The sequence below is a fragment of the Ischnura elegans genome, chromosome 6, assembly GCF_921293095.1.
Source record: "Ischnura elegans chromosome 6, ioIscEleg1.1, whole genome shotgun sequence".
Taxonomy (NCBI): Eukaryota; Metazoa; Arthropoda; class Insecta; order Odonata; family Coenagrionidae; genus Ischnura; species Ischnura elegans.
Genome location: NC_060251.1, coordinates 41,525,568 through 41,543,687, shown reverse-complemented (window position 1 = coordinate 41,543,687; position 18,120 = coordinate 41,525,568). Strand labels below are relative to the sequence as shown.

Genomic DNA, 18,120 nt, shown 5'->3' with positions numbered 1-18,120 from the left:
AGAATTCGTATTATTTATGAACTTCGACGGTTTTACCAAATTAACTCCTTAACTTTCCCAAGAAAAGAGTATTTTACACAATTTTAAGGAACATTGATGCTCCAGGATGATCTTTTCCCGGAATATTACATGTAGAAGAATAGATTTCATTCTGCCATGTAATGTAACAATTCACGTGTTTTCACTTATGAATCGGTCAGAAGCGGATGCAGAGTAAACTCAAGGGGGGGGGGGGGGCGCAAAATATATCTTGAGCTACCTTACTTTCATCGCAATGAAAAATAAGTCACATGCAAATTTTAAGAAAGTTTTATTTGGACTGATCATACACGTATACAAGAAAATGCAATCTTATGGTATAAAAAGGTTACAGTTGTGGTTCTCCAACGGTAGGCAATGCGGGCGGCCCTGCAAGGGGGGGCGCGCACCCCTATATGTATCCGCCACTGGAATCGTATTTGTGAGCAAAGATATAATTGGATACGTTTGAGTTACTGTTTCAAGAAAACACTGTCATAAAAAAAGTAATTCGGGTATCATCCATATCCAATACTTAGTGTTGGACCCACGTGAACACTTCGTGAATGTCCGAAAAAAAAATGACGCCGCAAATTGCATGGATGTCTCTCGCTCTCACGCGATTGCAAGTTGCGTCACTAAACGCCGTTTGCTTATCAGGAAAAATCTGCTCCCATCCATTATCACCTGCTTGCACATTAAAAGAGACGAAATCACTCGTCACTCTTCGCCGATGGATTAGCAGCCAATATATACACGACTTTGGCCGCTGCCTAGTTCAGACACCACGTATCGCGTCGTAAGAAGCGTCCGTACGACGGTAAGTGATCGAATTTACCGTGACTTTCACTGCTTTCAGACTCACGAGTCCAAATTCTAATAATAATTTTTATCCAAGTATCATGTACCCAATATTTTATGGCCGTAATCAATAATATGGGCTCTACGAGATCATGATTGATCACCGTTTCCAACGTTTTCAAGTGAGCGAGATGGATGATGAGATGGTATTTCTTGTGATGCATTCGCTTATGTTACTGAGGAGCAACATAGTTTCTCAGTAATACACAAGCCGGTATGTGAACCAATGCTACCCAAGTGTCACTATTAACGTCGCGATAGTTACATTTTCTTAGCTTTCGAATAAAAGAAAGTAGTGGATACTATGGGGAATAAGAGGGGTTGTGACCCCATCCAAAACCCTGGAAGTTCCACGCCCTCGAAGCTTGAAAGACAGAGGTCGAATCCTTGAAAGTCATGTAACGCCACTATAAGCTGTTGCGATCTATGAGACGCCCTTCTTAAATCCTAATTAACGCCAAAGTACTACGTTGCCGCTGTGAATGAAAGATATAGGTTGTTCGTCAGGGGAGGATTATGGTGGAAATGGATTAAGGGGTGGTTAAAAAAATGAAATACGGCGATGCCTGCTGTTGAGGTGGCCTTCAAATGCAAGTTTTGATTTCATCAGCTCAGCGAATAATCTTTCAAGATAATTGACACTATCTTCAAGCCAAATCTCTATGCAGACGCATCGAGGGGTATACAATAACTACGTAAGACGTTTAGGGGGAAGGCGGTTAAGCCGATTCTCACCCAATATCACGTTGGAGAAAGAGGCGGTCCTAGCAAGCATCGCGTATTTTTTTCCGTAAGAAACATGTAAAATTGCGATCTTGAATACTAGTCTCAACTAATATCAAATTAAAATAATTATTTTTTAATTCAACGCAATGAATTATAGATTAACGAATCTACTTTGAAAATACGCATTTTGAACAATCTCACGTGGTCATTCTCAGATCATATATCCCCAATATTTTTGGAAGAAGTTGGAACTCCAAACCCCCCTCTCCAGCTCGATATAGCCCAGTTATGAGTGAATGATAATAAAGATAATTCAAATTCTGAATTAATCATCAGTTGAATCGTTAACTGGCCGATTTCAAACAGGCTGATATCAACTGGTAACAGAATAATATTAGCAGTTACTTATTTTGGATGTCTTACCCATTAATAATGGCTTTAAAATTTTCTGTATTAGTTTTTGCATCTTCTAAACAAACTCATGAACCATCTTTGACTAAGTTTGCAATTTTTTTGATCATTTTAACCTTATTTCCTCAACACATATTTTGAAGATGGCAACCTTTTGACGGACCACAACAACTCAATCCTCACAGGAAATTTCTTGAAATTTTTTCATAAAAGTATACAATTTTTCCTACGTATTATCCCATTTAAGTATACGCACAGTCTTTATGTGCATGCATCAGCAAAGCTAAATGAATCTTAGAGGGTGTCACAGCTGAATATCCACTTAATAATTATCTGTATGCTAGATGAGGATATATCTTGATGCTCATAAACCTCCCTTTATCAAGTTCGCCATTTTTTTTTGATAATTTTAACCTTATTTCTTTAAACACATATTTTGAAGATGGCAGCCTTTTGACGGAAGTTTAGAAAGAGATTGGAGGGAGGAGAGAGAAGGTCGAGCCAAATTTCACGATAGGGAGGAGGGTCCACAAATCGCCAAAATCACCTCACATAATTAATGGACTTACTGGTTTTCTGTGAATGCAAGCTTTAGAATTTTAGCAGTTATCCGGTGTTTGAAGATGCATTGGGTACGACAAGATGCTGAAACCCATGCAAATTTCCATAAATGGGACAACAAAAAAAATCAAAGTATCTTTAGATGTAAGGTCCATCTTCCGGAGAATGGTTGGTTAACAACAATTTTAAAACCATCACAAAGAACGATTGGAGAGCACTTAATTTGTAAATGCTTTCACAGGTGTTCTTGGAGCGGGAAGGACATGAATCGGTGACGTAAAAAGTTTGAGTACCAGGACTCTGACATTAAAGTGGTTGCCATAGACATTCGTGATGGACAAAGGAAGAACTTGGACCAATGCTCACCCACGGGCAAAAGCTAATCCCCTATCGGCCCTGACGTTCGCGTAAGTATGGATTCACCTACATGTATACGATACCCAGCGAGGCAACTCAAGGATGTGTACAAGGGGTGACTATTGCTCCCGAATAAGTACTCGTCGTCAGCAACATGTTGATGCTTCCATAAACTGAGTACGACGTTCCATTACATTCAAAACCGCATTTCATTTAAAGAAATACGTAGACAAGGCCGTAGCCAGAAAATATTTTCGGGGGGGATTTTATGGAATAGTAGACAAACATAAAATCATTTTTAAGAGATAAATAAAATAGCGTATACAGTTAAATATACACATTTATTATAAACCCTTAAACGAAAATACAAATATATTATTATAAAATTAACTTTAGCCTTCTAGCTTTCTTTGTAGTGAACAAATTAATTAACTCCTCGGTGTCGATGTCAATTCTGCGGTGGATTGACATCAAAGCCAAACCGCTTAGTCTTTCTTAGCCTGTAGAGTTTCTTAAATAAGTTTTGAGGCGTTTTAGAGGAGAGAAAGTCCTCTCAGGAGTACATGTGGAAATAGGGATCAATTCCCCTTGATCCCCTCCCCCCCTAGCTACGGCCTTGTTCGTAGATGATAGTTAAAGGAGTGTTGCGACGGAAAAACTAGCTCTTTCCTATTCATCCATTCTCTTGTAAGTTTAAAATAATAAAACGCGAAAGTTACCGCCCACTCTTCCTGAGTCGGTGACGTCAGTAGAACTCGATCAGGAAGAACATTCACTGAGGGAATGAATTGCTCACAAGAGGGTAAATAACAACGAAGGTCCATTTGCTTGGCCGAAAAGTGCCTGCGAAAAGCAGACACGCTGGGCGTAAGCTCATGACGTCATCGACTTTCAGCGAAAGAGTCAAGGCCGTAAATTTACTGTCTCAAATAGCCTTTTGAGTAGTCGATAACCGAGAAATGAAAAAAATATACGCTTTCTTATATTTACACTATACCGTAATCGAAAATAAAAAATAAACTGGACAACGTGACAATTGCATGTGAAATTACGTGGCAGGGTTTAGCTCTTACAATGCATGCACCATTTATTCCGTAACCAACGACAATACTTTGGTCTACGTGAGGATGCAGCACAAAATGAAGGAACGCAAAACACGCTGCACACATATCGATGGCCAAGTTCTAACAACACGTATCTCAAAAATTGCAACTTTTCAGGAGAGCAAAAAAGACGATAATTTTTTTTACTTGTGCACAGAAATTAAAAACCAAAAATTCATAAAACTGAAAAAAAAGCATTCACTTACACACAAAGAGTTGTTTTTTTCTCGTATTTTTTTTTTAATTTTATTACACTTTGTTTAAGATACCAGTCTCAAACCGGCCGACTTTGAGAGACGTGTTGTTAGAACTTAGCCATCGATATCGACCATTTAGTACAATTGGGAATATTATTCGGTAATCATAAGCTTAAATTTCACTATGAAATTACACTGTCTAACGAAAGACGTTTTTTACGTCGCGATTAGTGAGGTTGAGGTCTCCTACCGCTCTCGTGGATAAACAATTTTTGAACCTTTCTGTTCCCCAATCCACTTCCCTGATTTTGTATTTTTTTCATGCACATTGTAATTTGCTTGAATTATGGCAGACTGAAGCGACAGCTACGATCGGCGAACAAGGAAAACAACATTCAAGGAATATGGTTTTCCTATCTCACACCATTTAATCGATAAAATTCTCAAGTGACCTCAATTCAAAGATATGGGGAAAAATAACGGTAGATATAAGAAATCTCCTGACTTTCCCGGATTGAACTGGCTTGTTTTGAGAATTGAGCCGAAAAATGAAACGAATAAAGAGTGGAAAACTATAATTTATCATCGAACGCCACTACCCCAAGATCAATCGCATCGAAACAATGGAGAAGTACAAATTTGAAATAAACCACGTGGAAACATCTACACAGGGCAGGGGCGCCGACTTATAAAAAATAATGGGGGGGCCCATATCGGAGGTCTTGCCCGGGAAGAGGTTAAATTCAAAGTGTGTCGCAGCACCGAAACACTACCATGATTCACACCACTTGATTCAGTTAACCTGCTTAACCTTATAATTATTTTTTTTCAACACACATTGTTGGATTTATTTTAAAAGGGAACTATCGTCTAACATGGGAAATAAAAATTACCAATATGTTTTTGTGATTTCACAAAGCATAATGTAACTTAATTATTTTCTTGAATTATTGAGGAGGCTCCGCCCCCCCAAACGAATCTTTGAGGGGGCTCGGGCCCCCTTAGGCCCCATGGAGTCGGCGCCACTGACACAGGGGCACAGATAGGAAATAACGCTAGGGGGGGTTTTAGGCGCAACTAATACTGGGGAACAGGGGGGTATAGAATACCCGCCAGGGTAAGCAGGAGGTGCGGGGGCCGTCCCCCAGAAAAAAGTTGAGATAAATTTTTCAAAATGGTGAGTTTTACGACTTTCTGAAGAGATACTTTATTAATCCTTACACTATTCTATAAGTAATATTAATACAATGAAGTAAAATGGATTAAACTTAAAATTTCCTCTGAGATGTTGGGGGAGGGTTTGCCCTTAAACCCCCCTCGCTGCGCCACTGCATCTACATACTATCCCGAACCCCTCTTCAAATGGTTTGTAGGGTAAAGTCTTACGACATAGCCATTATTACTCTTCGGGTTTGTTTTGGCCTCGACCGCGGCATCTTAGCATTGGGGGAATGGGTGCCCATTGAAGTCCATAAACCTATATAGCCTTACTCCACGGAAATGGGTTTGTTAATTCAAAACTAAGATTATCATTATTTTATTTTTTAACTTTTTTCCATCTTTAACACACTAAAATTTAAACTCTTATTGCCGTATGGGGCGCCCTCAAAAGAGGTGTAAAGCGACCAAAGTGTGTTTGTGTGTGCGACTATGTCCGTTTTGCGTTACTCCGTAAAAATTAGCCACACGCTGCACAGTGGGCTAGAATAGAAAAAAGCTGGCTAAAACCTCAAAATCGATTTTTTTGAGCTAGGAAGTTGAAACTTCGCGCACATTTTCTCAAATAAATTGTGCACACCTTCCCAGATTATTTATTTCCTGTGTTTTTACGTTAACAATATATGTGAGGTCAAAGTTGAACAAATTTAACGAAAAACGACGACTCTCGATTTTTTCTGAAAATTGCCGAATTTATCCTCGTGCAGTGGTTTCATGAATAGTTTTATCGACACAACTGTTATACCATCTTTATCGACACATGTTATACCATCTTAATCGACACTTCTTTTTCTTTCATTTGAAGGGTTTTTAAATATTTTGTTTTATCAATAACCATAGATATATAACAAAATGGCGGAGCCTGTTTTCAGCCCTTTTTTTGCATAAACGTAGAGAAAAAGTAGATATTATCATCGAATTTCGCTAAGTTACTTATATCATGTCGTTCTTTGAAGCTTCTATATTGTGAATCTAAAGTAAAACCTTGCACCAACTTGCAACCCCGAAATTTAAATCGTTTTTTCGAGCGTGCGGTCGACTCGATGTTATTTATTTAAAACATTCATGTATTATTTACTGCCTTATTATTTTTTTATTGTAATACATTTTGTTATTTGATGGTGGCTCAGTTCTGGTACTATGACCTTGGAGACCACCTAAAGTTCCTTCCCTTTGTTATTTTTGTATTCAGATGTAAAAACAAAATGTACGAGTAAATAAATGATTAACACTATTAACAGCACCCACCATGAGAGTGAAAGTCTTTTTTTTCTTTTTAGTGCATTTTACTCTGTTCTCGGAAAAGCACGTTTTTAAATATTTTTTTATTTTATCTTTATTTCCTATCCCTTCCCATTGGAACTTTGGAACTTCTTAAATCCCTATTCGCCCTTCGTCGCGCGAAATCCCAGGGTTGGCAAGTGAAACGAAACGAAAGTCAAAACCAGTAAAATTTCAATTATTCCTTCGTTCCAGGGAGAGGACTGTAGAAGCCAAACGAAATGTATCTAATCCCGGGGAGCCAAACTCAGGGTTGAAACGAAATCGGAGTGAAAACTACTTCGGGTCGAAACTAAAATAAAACTCTGGAATGAAACGAATCGCAGATAATGTTTCCTGGCTACGCCTCTGACCCTGGGCCACCCACCAAGCATAAGCCTTCCGTCAATATAGAGGTATATCTCACAAAATCGGGAAAATAGAAAAAAAACATCATGTCCGATATGAGGAGACTCGAAGTGAAGCTGGGAGGTTTTTGGTTAACATGCAGTCGTTAGCATTGTCGTTAATAAATGGTTAACGCTGCTGATAAAAAACTTTCTATCCTTTGGTGTCGTTAATGTAGCTCTGAACGCAACCAGTGGCACGCCAAGCGGTGTCGTCGCAAACACGAGTTGCAACCAGGGATAGCAATAGAAACTAAACGGAAGCCAAAACCAGTGAAACATCAATAGTTTCGTTCCCAGGAGAAGAATGAAGAAACGAAATGGATTTAAACCTAACTCAGGGTCGAAACGAAATCGGATTCGAAATTCCTTCGGGTCGAAACTAAACTAAAACTCTGAAATGAAACGAAACGCAGATAATGTTTCGCACTGCAGGGACCATGCGCTTAACCTCCGAACAGTTTAGTTTCGACTCACTCACCGAGTACGGAGTATGGTTGAATGAAGTAGAGGTTCGGCATACCGCCATTAGATGCATGGGGCATTCATATTTTACCACTTACAGGAGTACGGCGAACACAAACTGGCCATTCGAATTTTAAACTCGATGTTTTAACCTCTCTATACTTACGTCAAGCGTAATGGGTCGAAACTATTCCTTCTCATATCCATGATAAAAAGAAGAACGCAATGGTAATTTCCACAATTTTAATGTCACAACTCAGCAACCGACCATGGTTTCAATACGTAAGTGTCATTTTCAAGGTTTTTCAATTTTTCCTTGAAAATGACACTTACGTGTTTAAACCATTGTCGGTTGCTGAGTTGTGACATTAAAACTGTGGAAATTGCCATTGTATTCTTCTTTTTATCATGGATATCATTATGTGATTGTAGGTATACAATTGCTAAATACATCCTTTTTTACTCTTTTCAAGACGGAAAAATAGTTTAGTACCTCTATGCTCTTTTTATCGATTAATCTTCAATCTCTTATCATTAAGTGCATGAATATGAAAAGAAAAAATGGCGTAAAAATACATATTTCGATAATATATTTGCTTTAAATATGACTCTTTACTTTTACCGATAGGCTCACGTCGGTAGACGCAGCTCATTTCTAGAGTGCATGAAAAATCTTTAATATTCTCTGTGAACCCAGTTGCACAAACGTGATAACATTGACATTAAAATTGTGGAAATTACCATTGTGTTCTTCTTTTTATCATGGATATAAAGAACTTTCACAAAACGGAGCCGGATACGATTTTATATATTCCTTCTTATCCCCCTCCACTCAACTTCTGGGATCGAAACTTTACTATGAGCAGCGGAGTTTCGATTAATTTAGTTCCGTTCCCGGAAGAAAAGTTTTGTTCCGGGTCGAAACTAAACTATTTGGTGATTTTAACTTCGTGCGGGATCGAAACGAAACCTAGGTCTCTTATTTTCGTTTCCCTCCTGATCGAAACGAAACATTTTCGTTTCGTTTCACAAGCCAACCCAGCGAAATACCTCTAGGAAGATTTAATTGACGCAACAGAGGATGATGGGGCCACAAATATGCAAGATAAGTATTTGGATTCTTATCAATCGAAAGTCATTAACTTTACGGCCTCACGTCATTTCGACGAAGCAGATCCCGTCGGCCACAAATGAGCGGAATAAGGAGTCAGTCTTTAACTTCAAAACTCGCAGGAAAATTATTCAATAAATTAGTCAATCGGGTTGCATATACCAATGGGATAATTATGGATGCCTGTTTAAGACTCCATGGAATTCTTCGCGTTGAAAATTCCTTTTCTCCACTCCCCGGCAAGAGACAAGGAAACTCAGTCATGATAAGTACTCTAGTCGAATCCTCAGCCTTTATCCGAAGATTCGCCATTCGACGCGATTGCGTGCTTGAGTCGGCAGTCGTGGCCGTCGACCGGAGGTTTGTATCGAAAACAGGAAAATTCACATTTTGAATTTTATGATGGGCTAGGAATATGAATACGAAGCCTTTTGGAATTTTTCCGATAAATACACCGAGTGGGTGATTTTTAAGGGATATTTATTGACTTTGAGTTGTTCCGTAGTCATCAAAGACATTTCCATCACTTTGTGTCTCGGGTTGCATAAACGCGTAGGATGTTTGCCTGGCCACAGGACGTGAAGTTTCGAAGATTTGTTTCTCCGTATTGCAGATTCAAGCGAAAAGAAAAAGCGTAATAAAAGAAGCGATATTTCCCCTATTAGAAGAATTAGCATACGCTTCGATAGCCCAAGCATTCTCGGGGTTGGAGGCCGTTGACCGGAAAGTCTGGCATTTATATTTTTTCAGAGTAAAGGAGGCGGAGAAGTTGAGGTTTTCGGAATTTCCACAGAATCAATTTTCAATCTCCCGCCTCTGAGTACAGGGCCGGCCCTAGCAGGTGCGGGGCTAGGGGCGAACCTTCAGTGCCGGGGCCCTTCACTTAAAATATCACGACACAGTACTGTACTGACAAACGCAATTGCACAATAAAAATTACTGCATCATTATTCCTTTTTCATAATATTATTTTTTGTCTAGCACGGACTTAACAATACAGTAATAGTTGAAATTGCGTTTTCAAAACTATCGTGTATTTTAATTTTTTTTTTCACGAATGATGCGAATTTTCACGAATTTTTTTTTCACGACAGGGCCGGCCTTAGGGCGGGGCGACCGCCCCGGGCCCCCCAAAGCGCGGGGCCCGGGGCGGTCGCCCCGCCCTAAGGCCGGCCCTGTCTGAGCATAATTGCATCTCTTTAGCTCTTCAAAAAGTTGAAAAGGGAATTAAAAATCACCAATGAGTCAGTCTCACAAGAGGTTTTATGCGTTAAGGAGGCAACAACTAACATGAACATGGGAAAATGGATCATTCCACTGCCATTTAACTAGCAACTATTAATCATGAACATAATTGCTTGCCCATGCATGATTAACAATCTGAAGCTGCACACTCTATATTGCCCTCAAGGATTAGGTGGTGATTCCAGCCAGTGGCATAACTATGGGGAGGGATGAGGGGATAGATCCCCCCCCTCCAAAGCCTCAGAGAAATTCAAGACATATTGAAAAGAAATATTCAAAAATATTGTCTACTTTTGACATATACTAACTCCATCTGCTTGAAGTAAAATTTTATTTCCAAAATTATGTAAAATGTATTTCCAGGCATGTCATTTTCAAAATTTTTCCCGGACAAAATTTTTAATAAGAGGGAGGGTGGCCACCCCAGGCCATCCCATACCCCCCAGAGCATATTACTATTTACTCAACTGATTCCAGCACATATAATGTAAGCAGTAAAGATTTCTCGGGGGCAGCACGTGGTCAGGTCCTTTATGTCTCCTTCTACAGAAGGAAATATGAAGGACCTGATCCGGTGCAGAGCCCAAGAAATCTTTACTGCTATTGTTCGCCTGGAAAGATCCAAACATCAAATCACATGTAATGTAACTTAATTGAAAAAATACCAAAATAACTCATCATGAGCACACACTTATTTTACTTTCATATCAATACACTCAAGTGAAACATATCATACTAAAATAAAATTGAAAAATTATCTATTTCTTTTTAGTTGGATGGGAGGAGTGTTCTGGAAAGGTTATAAGAAAGTTTTTGAAATGGAAGACATGTATGAACCATTGGATGAACACAAATCACAGTCACTCGGAGATAAGCTGGAAAAGTAAGTGAATAATATGCTACTTAAATTAAACCACATGTTCCTTTTACTGTTATTGAAAGACAAATTATTCAGATATGTACTTATTTCAGCCAGTTTATACAACGTCAGTTGAATGCTAACAAGATGATGACCATTATTTTGACACATGGTCATAGAACTATGAAAATACATAGAAGAAAAGATATGTAGCTTATAATATTAATAAATGTAATAGAAGTGATAATCTACTTTCAGATTAATATTAAGGAAATGCTAAACCAGATATTAAGCATAAGCATTCTTTAGAATCACTGCACCAATAAATCTTTTAAAATATTTTAACGCCAAAAATGTATAATTCATGTTTACTATACCTACTCAGTAATTCTTATGAAATCTGATGCAGGAATTGGGATGAAGAAGTTCGTAAAAAAACAGCAAGAAACAAGATCCCCAGCTTTTTTAAAGTATTGTCAAAAACTTTCCAATGGGAATTCTGGATGTATGGAATAATTTTTGGAATACTGGACTCCCTAACAAGGTAAATTATGTATAAATTGTCCATTACTGGAGAAATATGTGTCATAGAGATGTAGTTAAATAGATTATCCCTGCATCTTAACCCTCAGACCTAAGATCAGTTTAATCCCTGTTGAAAATATTCAATTCCATTCAATTGAAAAGTGACAAATTTTAATTGAATATGTGGAAACTCAATTGAATATCCTCATGTTCAATTAAAATTTGTCACTTTTCAATTGAACGGAATTGAATATTTCCAATAGGGATCAGCTTATTGTTGCTATATCTCTAACCTTAGTCCTATGAATAATTTTTCCTCTTTGCTATCCTTCACTACTGTGACTCCCATTGCTGTATTTGTTACTATTCGTAGCTACTATAGCTCAAGGAAGATTTGGTTAAACAGAATTTTCAAGAGTTAATCCAATCAAGTAATCGATTGTGCCCCCATAATCCTAAAAACCAATAGAGTCGATGAGCTAGGACCATCTCAGCCACTCTTGTTCTGATATATCACTAGAAAATTTGTATTCTATCACATTTGATACTTTAAAAATATTCTTTTGTAAGGTCAAACCTATTTTCAATAGCATAACCTTCTTCATAAACTTTCAATTTTCATTTTTTTATCCTAAAGGTAAACATTACATATCCATCCAAGAATGAAAATAAATCCTGACGACATTTACCAATTATTTTTTAAATCTATTTGATACATCTCTGCTCTATCAACACCCCTCCTGAAACTCTTTAGCCTTTTTCCAGCGTTCAAAGATTTTAGAGACAAGGGCAGTCTATTTTCAACCTCAGATCACCCAGCGAAAATGCCATACAAGTGACATGCAGGTACTACGAGCTGGTGGTCTCTGTACCACACACTCAGCCATTCATGAGCACAAGTTCTCAATTTAAGGTGAGCTGCAGTCTCATTAACAAGGTCCTCTCAGACGATTCTCCTGCCAGGAGTAAATTGTGGCATGGATGGCTTGAACATTGAAATGCCTTGACCTTTATGCTGATAAAAGAGAAAATAAAAAAAATTAACTGTGGCCAGAGATGAAACGGAATCAATATGACACACACGAAACAAAGTAACAATCACAACGGAAGAACTAAAAATCACCAGGCTAACCAAGAAAATTCAGGTGATTCTTCGGCAATCATGACCCATTTGAGGTTGCAAAAAGAAACAGCCCTCATATTTACATCCACCACATCAACAATTCCATGTTTATTTCAAAATATTTTTTTACATCTTGTGATTGAATGGACTTCATGATATACTTAGAACCACATATGCACTATTTAAATAAATTGCAGAATTGGCCAACCAATATTTTTGGGACAACTCATAGGATATTTTGAGAGCAAAGAAAATGAAGACATAAAAACAGCCTACTTGAATTCAGTGGGGGTAATTGTGTGCTTCGCCTTGAGCAGTTTCATCAATCATCCATTTGTGATGGCAACTTTCCATCTTGGAATGAAAATCAGGATTGCCTGCTGCTCTCTTATGTATCGCAAGGTATGGGGACACATAATTATTTATCTCTTCTAATAATGATACAATAACAGGAGACTTGAAAAATCAAGGAAGCAAGAGCTTTAATTTGAAGTTGATGTCATTTAGAAGAAAATAGGCTTCACTTACAGTTTTCACTTACACATGAAGCATAAATATTTTGGCTTCATTAAAAGATGTAAATGAGAATGTTACAAAATATTCAACTGAATAATATAAATGTTTTTTTTTGTGAATAGAAAAGAAAAGTTTGTTCTCTTATGCTAATAATAAAGTTTTCGCTTACAAATTACGTTTGAATTCTATGATTTCAACTTTATGCTACCTCTAAGTGCACGTAATTTTGTTGAATTGTCTGGTGACCTCACATAGGTTTTGAACCTGAATCCTCCATGAATCTTTCTTCGTGAGTCAACATTTTCACTCAGTGGATATTCAATTTCTATTTTGACCATCCACTTGGTTGCACTACGCTCAACTAATCATTATAGTATTATCATTGAAAGTTTCTATGGCACCAGATATTTCTATAGGATTTTTATTGTATGTACATATATCTCACAGCATAGTCAGTTTGTTTCATTGCTCTGCTCACGAACTTTGCAGCCGTAATAAGAGTTGCACTTTTTACAATATGTGATGTAAGAATTTAAACTACATAAAAAACCTGGATCAATACTTTGATGATAGAAAATGGTTAATAAAGAATTAAACCACTATTCACTTGAGTATCTGATTAAAAAAGCAAACACATTGTAAGAATATTTAACACTGAAAAAATTTTACTTTCATGTTCTTAGGCCCTACGGTTAAGCCAGTCTTCATTAGGAGAAGCCACAGTGGGCCAGATAGTGAACATGATGTCCAATGATGTTAACAACTTTGATTACCTGATGGGATTTGCTCATGACATTTGGATTGGTCCCCTTCAGACAGCAATAGTGGCATATCTAATTTGGAATGATATGGGTGCCCTGGCGCTGATAGGATTGTTGGCTCTTATACTAATCATTCCCTTCCAGGGTGAGTAGAATACAATCCAAATGAAATCAAAGTAAAATTAAGACCAAAAAAATTGTACTTCATCCTGATCAGGGCCGGATTCACCCAAAGTTATGATTTAGATTTACGATTACGTTATGATTTTCACCTCTCCATTGAGAACCCCTCCTCACTTGAGCCCCCCTCCTCCCCGATTTTTATGATTAGGCATAGCCACTCGCGTGAGGTAAGGTTTGGAAAAAAAGAATAAACAGATATATGGCTGACAGCATAAGTCTATGCTTGAATTTTTATGCACGGAAGACATAGACAATTCAATTAAAGAAAAACAGCTTGGAGTAAAACTACATGAAACAGTTTAACTTTTATGCCTTATGCCTTCTAGCCTTAATTCATACAACAAAAAAGAAGAGTACCTTCAAAAATAAAAACATTACTTACTGCTGTAACTGAATGAACTGCCACCCTTGAAGGCACCCCTTGGGCTGCAATGCCCCTATAGGCCCGTGCCTATTTTGCCTTATGGTAAATCCGGCCCTGATCCTGATGCCTATATTGAGACAGATGGGCTCAATACATATGTCAGTCAACCACTGATTAATAGCATTAACACTTACTTATTCATGGGTAAAGCCCATTATATGTATGTACATACTTTGGTGTCCCTCGAGACATATGTCCATTCTCTAGTTTTCTTTCTAAGCATTTTATGATCATCAGGTTCTCTGTGTCTTCTCCCGCATACTCCATCCATAATTCCTTGATCTACCTCTTTTTCCCCATCAATCCACATTTCCATGTAGTTTCGTAGGGAAGGACGTCCAAAAAAATTAATACAAAATTAAAACCTGTCATGTAAAAGTCTACGAAAGCAGAAAAAGTATGTAAAACTATATATTTTTAGCACACATATTATTGGAAAGTAGAGAACTAATATATATATTGTCATAAAAAGTAACCACTACCTGATTCAGTGGATGGACTACTCATAAAAATTGAGAAGTACAAACAAGATGCAAACATAATTCCATGGCTACAAGTCTAAATAGTACGAAGGTGATAAAGACTATTCCCTACCAACCAGTGATGTAACTATGGAGGGTTGAGGGGATGTATCCTCCTCAAAAGCCTCAGAGAAATCAAAACATTATTTTAAAATCTAGTCTGGATTTGATATATGTATAATAACTACACCTGCTTGTAGTGCCAAAATGATGTAAATTGCATTTTCAGGCAAGTTATTTTTCAAAATTTTTCCTTGATTCCCCATTTTCTGAGGAAGGTTGCCCCCAGGAACCCCTTCTACCCCCCCAAAGCCCTCCATCCCCCCCAAAACCCCCTCATCCTCTCCCAAAGCATATTCCTAGTTACATCACTGCTACCAACTCCACAAATAACTGATCCATATGATTCCCAGTAACTAAATGTATACCAACAGGAATTTTTACATGAATGAGGAGACTACAAACAACTGTTGTCCATACTAAAAAAACCCGAATAGTTACCTTTCAGGCTGGATGGGGAAGTTGACATCAATTTTCAGGATGAAAATGGCTGACCGTACTGATACTAGAGTGAAATTGATGAATGAAATAATCACAGGAATACAAGTCATCAAGATGTACACGTGGGAAAAACCTTTCTCAAAACTTATTTCCATGGCAAGAAGGTAAGTGTTTATGAGGTAACATTCCATTTTTTTTGCAAGTACATACATTGAAAAGCACTACAATAAGAACTTTTAAATTTGATTACAAAGGTACACAATATTTGGACAGTTTTCTTGAGAAAAAATCTTCTACGGGCAAAATTTAGCTAGAAAACACAGTGTCTGTGGATAAATCCAAATGTCTGGAGCTAAATTTGTTTCCAAATAAACACGTCAAATTATTAGTGAAAGTGATAATCAGTGAATAGGGAGAAAAATGAATAAATTTTTCATTATTATAGATTTCTATGCCAACACTAGAACCTTCTAAATTACATTTAATAATTTCATATTATGAAATGATATGAAAGTGCACATGTACATTTACATGGAATTTAACACCCATAAATTTGGAGATGGATAGGTTGTAATAAAATGTACAGTGAAGTGCAAAATACTTATAAAGCTATCTGATTTGAGAGCTAGGATCTGCGTTCAAATCCTGGTCAAGGCAAATTACCTCCTTTCTCACAGTGGTTTTCACACAAACTGTGCACTATATAGTCGGAAACTCCATAAAAGTACCCTGATAGCTATTTGTAGTTAATTTCCTTGAATAATTCGTCTGATCCATGGCAAACATGCATGAATGAATGTCACGGCATTCAAAGTTCTACATTTAGCCTCAGAACAGTGGTAGGTACTACATATGTACAAAAATATTGTCCTGTAACATGATATATCTGGGACCATTCACCACCTTTGCCTCTAAAACCAACAACAATTCATGAGGAATAATACATCTTTATCATCATCTAGCTTAAGTGGTAGTGCACCTGGTGCAAATGCAGAGGACCCAGGTTCGAATCCTTTCCAAGACAAATGATTTTTCATCAATCGAGTTTTCATGCTTATGGTAAACTTGTAGATAACTCCATGAAGGTATGCCACTGCCTAGTCCCCAGTTTTTCCTTCTATAATGAAATTAAGTACCTATATAGGGTAGGTTTTCCAAGGTTATGAAGGTGTGTATTAAAAAAAGTTAAGTAGACCACTTAACTTCATAATTTCGCAAATTGACTGACTTTGACCGCTTCACTTATTTTCTTGCAGGAGTGAAATAAAGCAGGCCACTAATCTTTCAATCATTAGAGCTTTGTACGTGTCATTCACACAATATACTGCACGCGTGGCTCTGTTTTTTACTGTGCTTTCATACACTCTTAGTGGAAACATTATCACTGCTCAGCAGGTAAGTAAATTGAAAATTAAAAATTTATAAGTCAATCACAACAAACGAAAAATGAATGCACAGATCATGTTAAAGACCAATTATTAGAGATGAGTTGATTATCTTTTTGTCAGGATTTGAAAATATATGAAATAATATTTTTACTCTACGTCTCTAAATGCTTGATAAAATAATTTCCTATTTTTCAATATTATAAATATTCTGTTCGATTGAAATGAACAAAAAGAATTCACTTTACAACATACAACTACTTTTCGGCAACATTGAACAGCATGTTGAGCTTGAATATTTAAACTTATTGAATTATTTGAGTATTTTTTATGAAAATATTAAAACATGCATCATCAATAACCCATGACAGTTTTGGACAAAGTAAGTTATGGCAAAAACTATCAATATTTCAAAAAATACATTAGAGGCATCAATCTCATTTCTTACTCTATTATCGATGATCACAAATACATCATAACTCATAGTATTTGAGTACATACTCAATTATCCAAAGTGCCCATCTCTAATAATTATATATGTAATCAATTTTGGTGATTTTTGGATCACAGGTGTTTGTCCTGACATCATTCTACAGTGCTCTTTCACGTGAAATGACAATTGGATTTCCAGAAGCTATTTCTCAGATAGCAAAAACCTCAGTTTCTATAAAGCGCATTCAGGTAATCACTCATCATGGAAAGACAATCAATTAGATTTAGAAATAGCAATTATGATACACTCCGAAAGATAGATGGAATGAAGATCTTATTTCTCATCCAACAAATAAATAAAAATGGTTCAAAGCAATGGCAGCAGATAAGCATAGAATTTTTCAATCTGCCTTTAATAAAATGTGGCTGTCTTATAATTAATATCGATAAATGGATAAAATGCTTGGGCACCTAGTACTTAGTCTTTCAACTGACATAAAATATGTATTTTCAGCAATTTCTTCTATATGAAGAAATCGATGTGAAGCAAACAAATAAAGATAGAAATAAGAACAAAGTAGAAGGTGTGAAGTTCAATGATGTTACTGCTAAATGGTCACCAACACTGAATGAAAATACTCTACACAACATCAATCTCCATATAAAGCCAGGATCACTAGTTGCTGTCATAGGACCAGTTGGATCAGGAAAGGTAAATCTGGCATGTATGAATCAGGGCTGGTAATGTTTTTAATTAATTTATACTGATCTTATATTTCTCAAGATAAAAAGAGGTAAGAGAGGAATACCTCAGTTAATAAATAATTCTGGAACTCTTATTAAGTAAAAATATCAAGTTGAGATAAGAGAAGAAATATGTGAGCACAAATTTGTGAATTTGTTCATGACAATACATACACATTAATATGAACCTAGACAATTTAGCTATA

The 18,120-nt window shown here is 37.0% G+C and overlaps 1 protein-coding gene across 5 annotated transcripts in view; it reads left to right on the top strand.

The window, feature by feature from the left end:
- The first annotated feature begins 735 nt into the window (after positions 1 to 735).
- The window catches only part of LOC124160557 (ATP-binding cassette sub-family C member 4-like), a 36,978-nt gene continuing 19,593 nt past the window's right edge, over positions 736 to 18,120 (top strand). For 3 of the 5 annotated variants that reach the window (XM_046536424.1, XM_046536423.1, XM_046536422.1), the window contains exons 1-10: positions 736 to 838; positions 2,819 to 2,984; positions 10,713 to 10,823; positions 11,209 to 11,343; positions 12,645 to 12,849; positions 13,647 to 13,869; positions 15,361 to 15,517; positions 16,610 to 16,748; positions 17,309 to 17,419; positions 17,685 to 17,882. In XM_046536424.1, coding sequence (XP_046392380.1) covers positions 2,911 to 2,984; positions 10,713 to 10,823; positions 11,209 to 11,343; positions 12,645 to 12,849; positions 13,647 to 13,869; positions 15,361 to 15,517; positions 16,610 to 16,748; positions 17,309 to 17,419; positions 17,685 to 17,882 — 1,353 coding nt within the window. In that variant the 5' untranslated portion in view covers positions 736 to 838; positions 2,819 to 2,910. Of the gene's footprint in view, positions 839 to 2,818; positions 2,985 to 10,712; positions 10,824 to 11,208; positions 11,344 to 12,239; positions 12,470 to 12,644; positions 12,850 to 13,646; positions 13,870 to 15,349; positions 15,518 to 16,609; positions 16,749 to 17,308; positions 17,420 to 17,684; positions 17,883 to 18,120 lie in introns of those variants that run through there. The other 2 variants (XM_046536425.1, XM_046536426.1) reach the window with 2 other exon arrangements.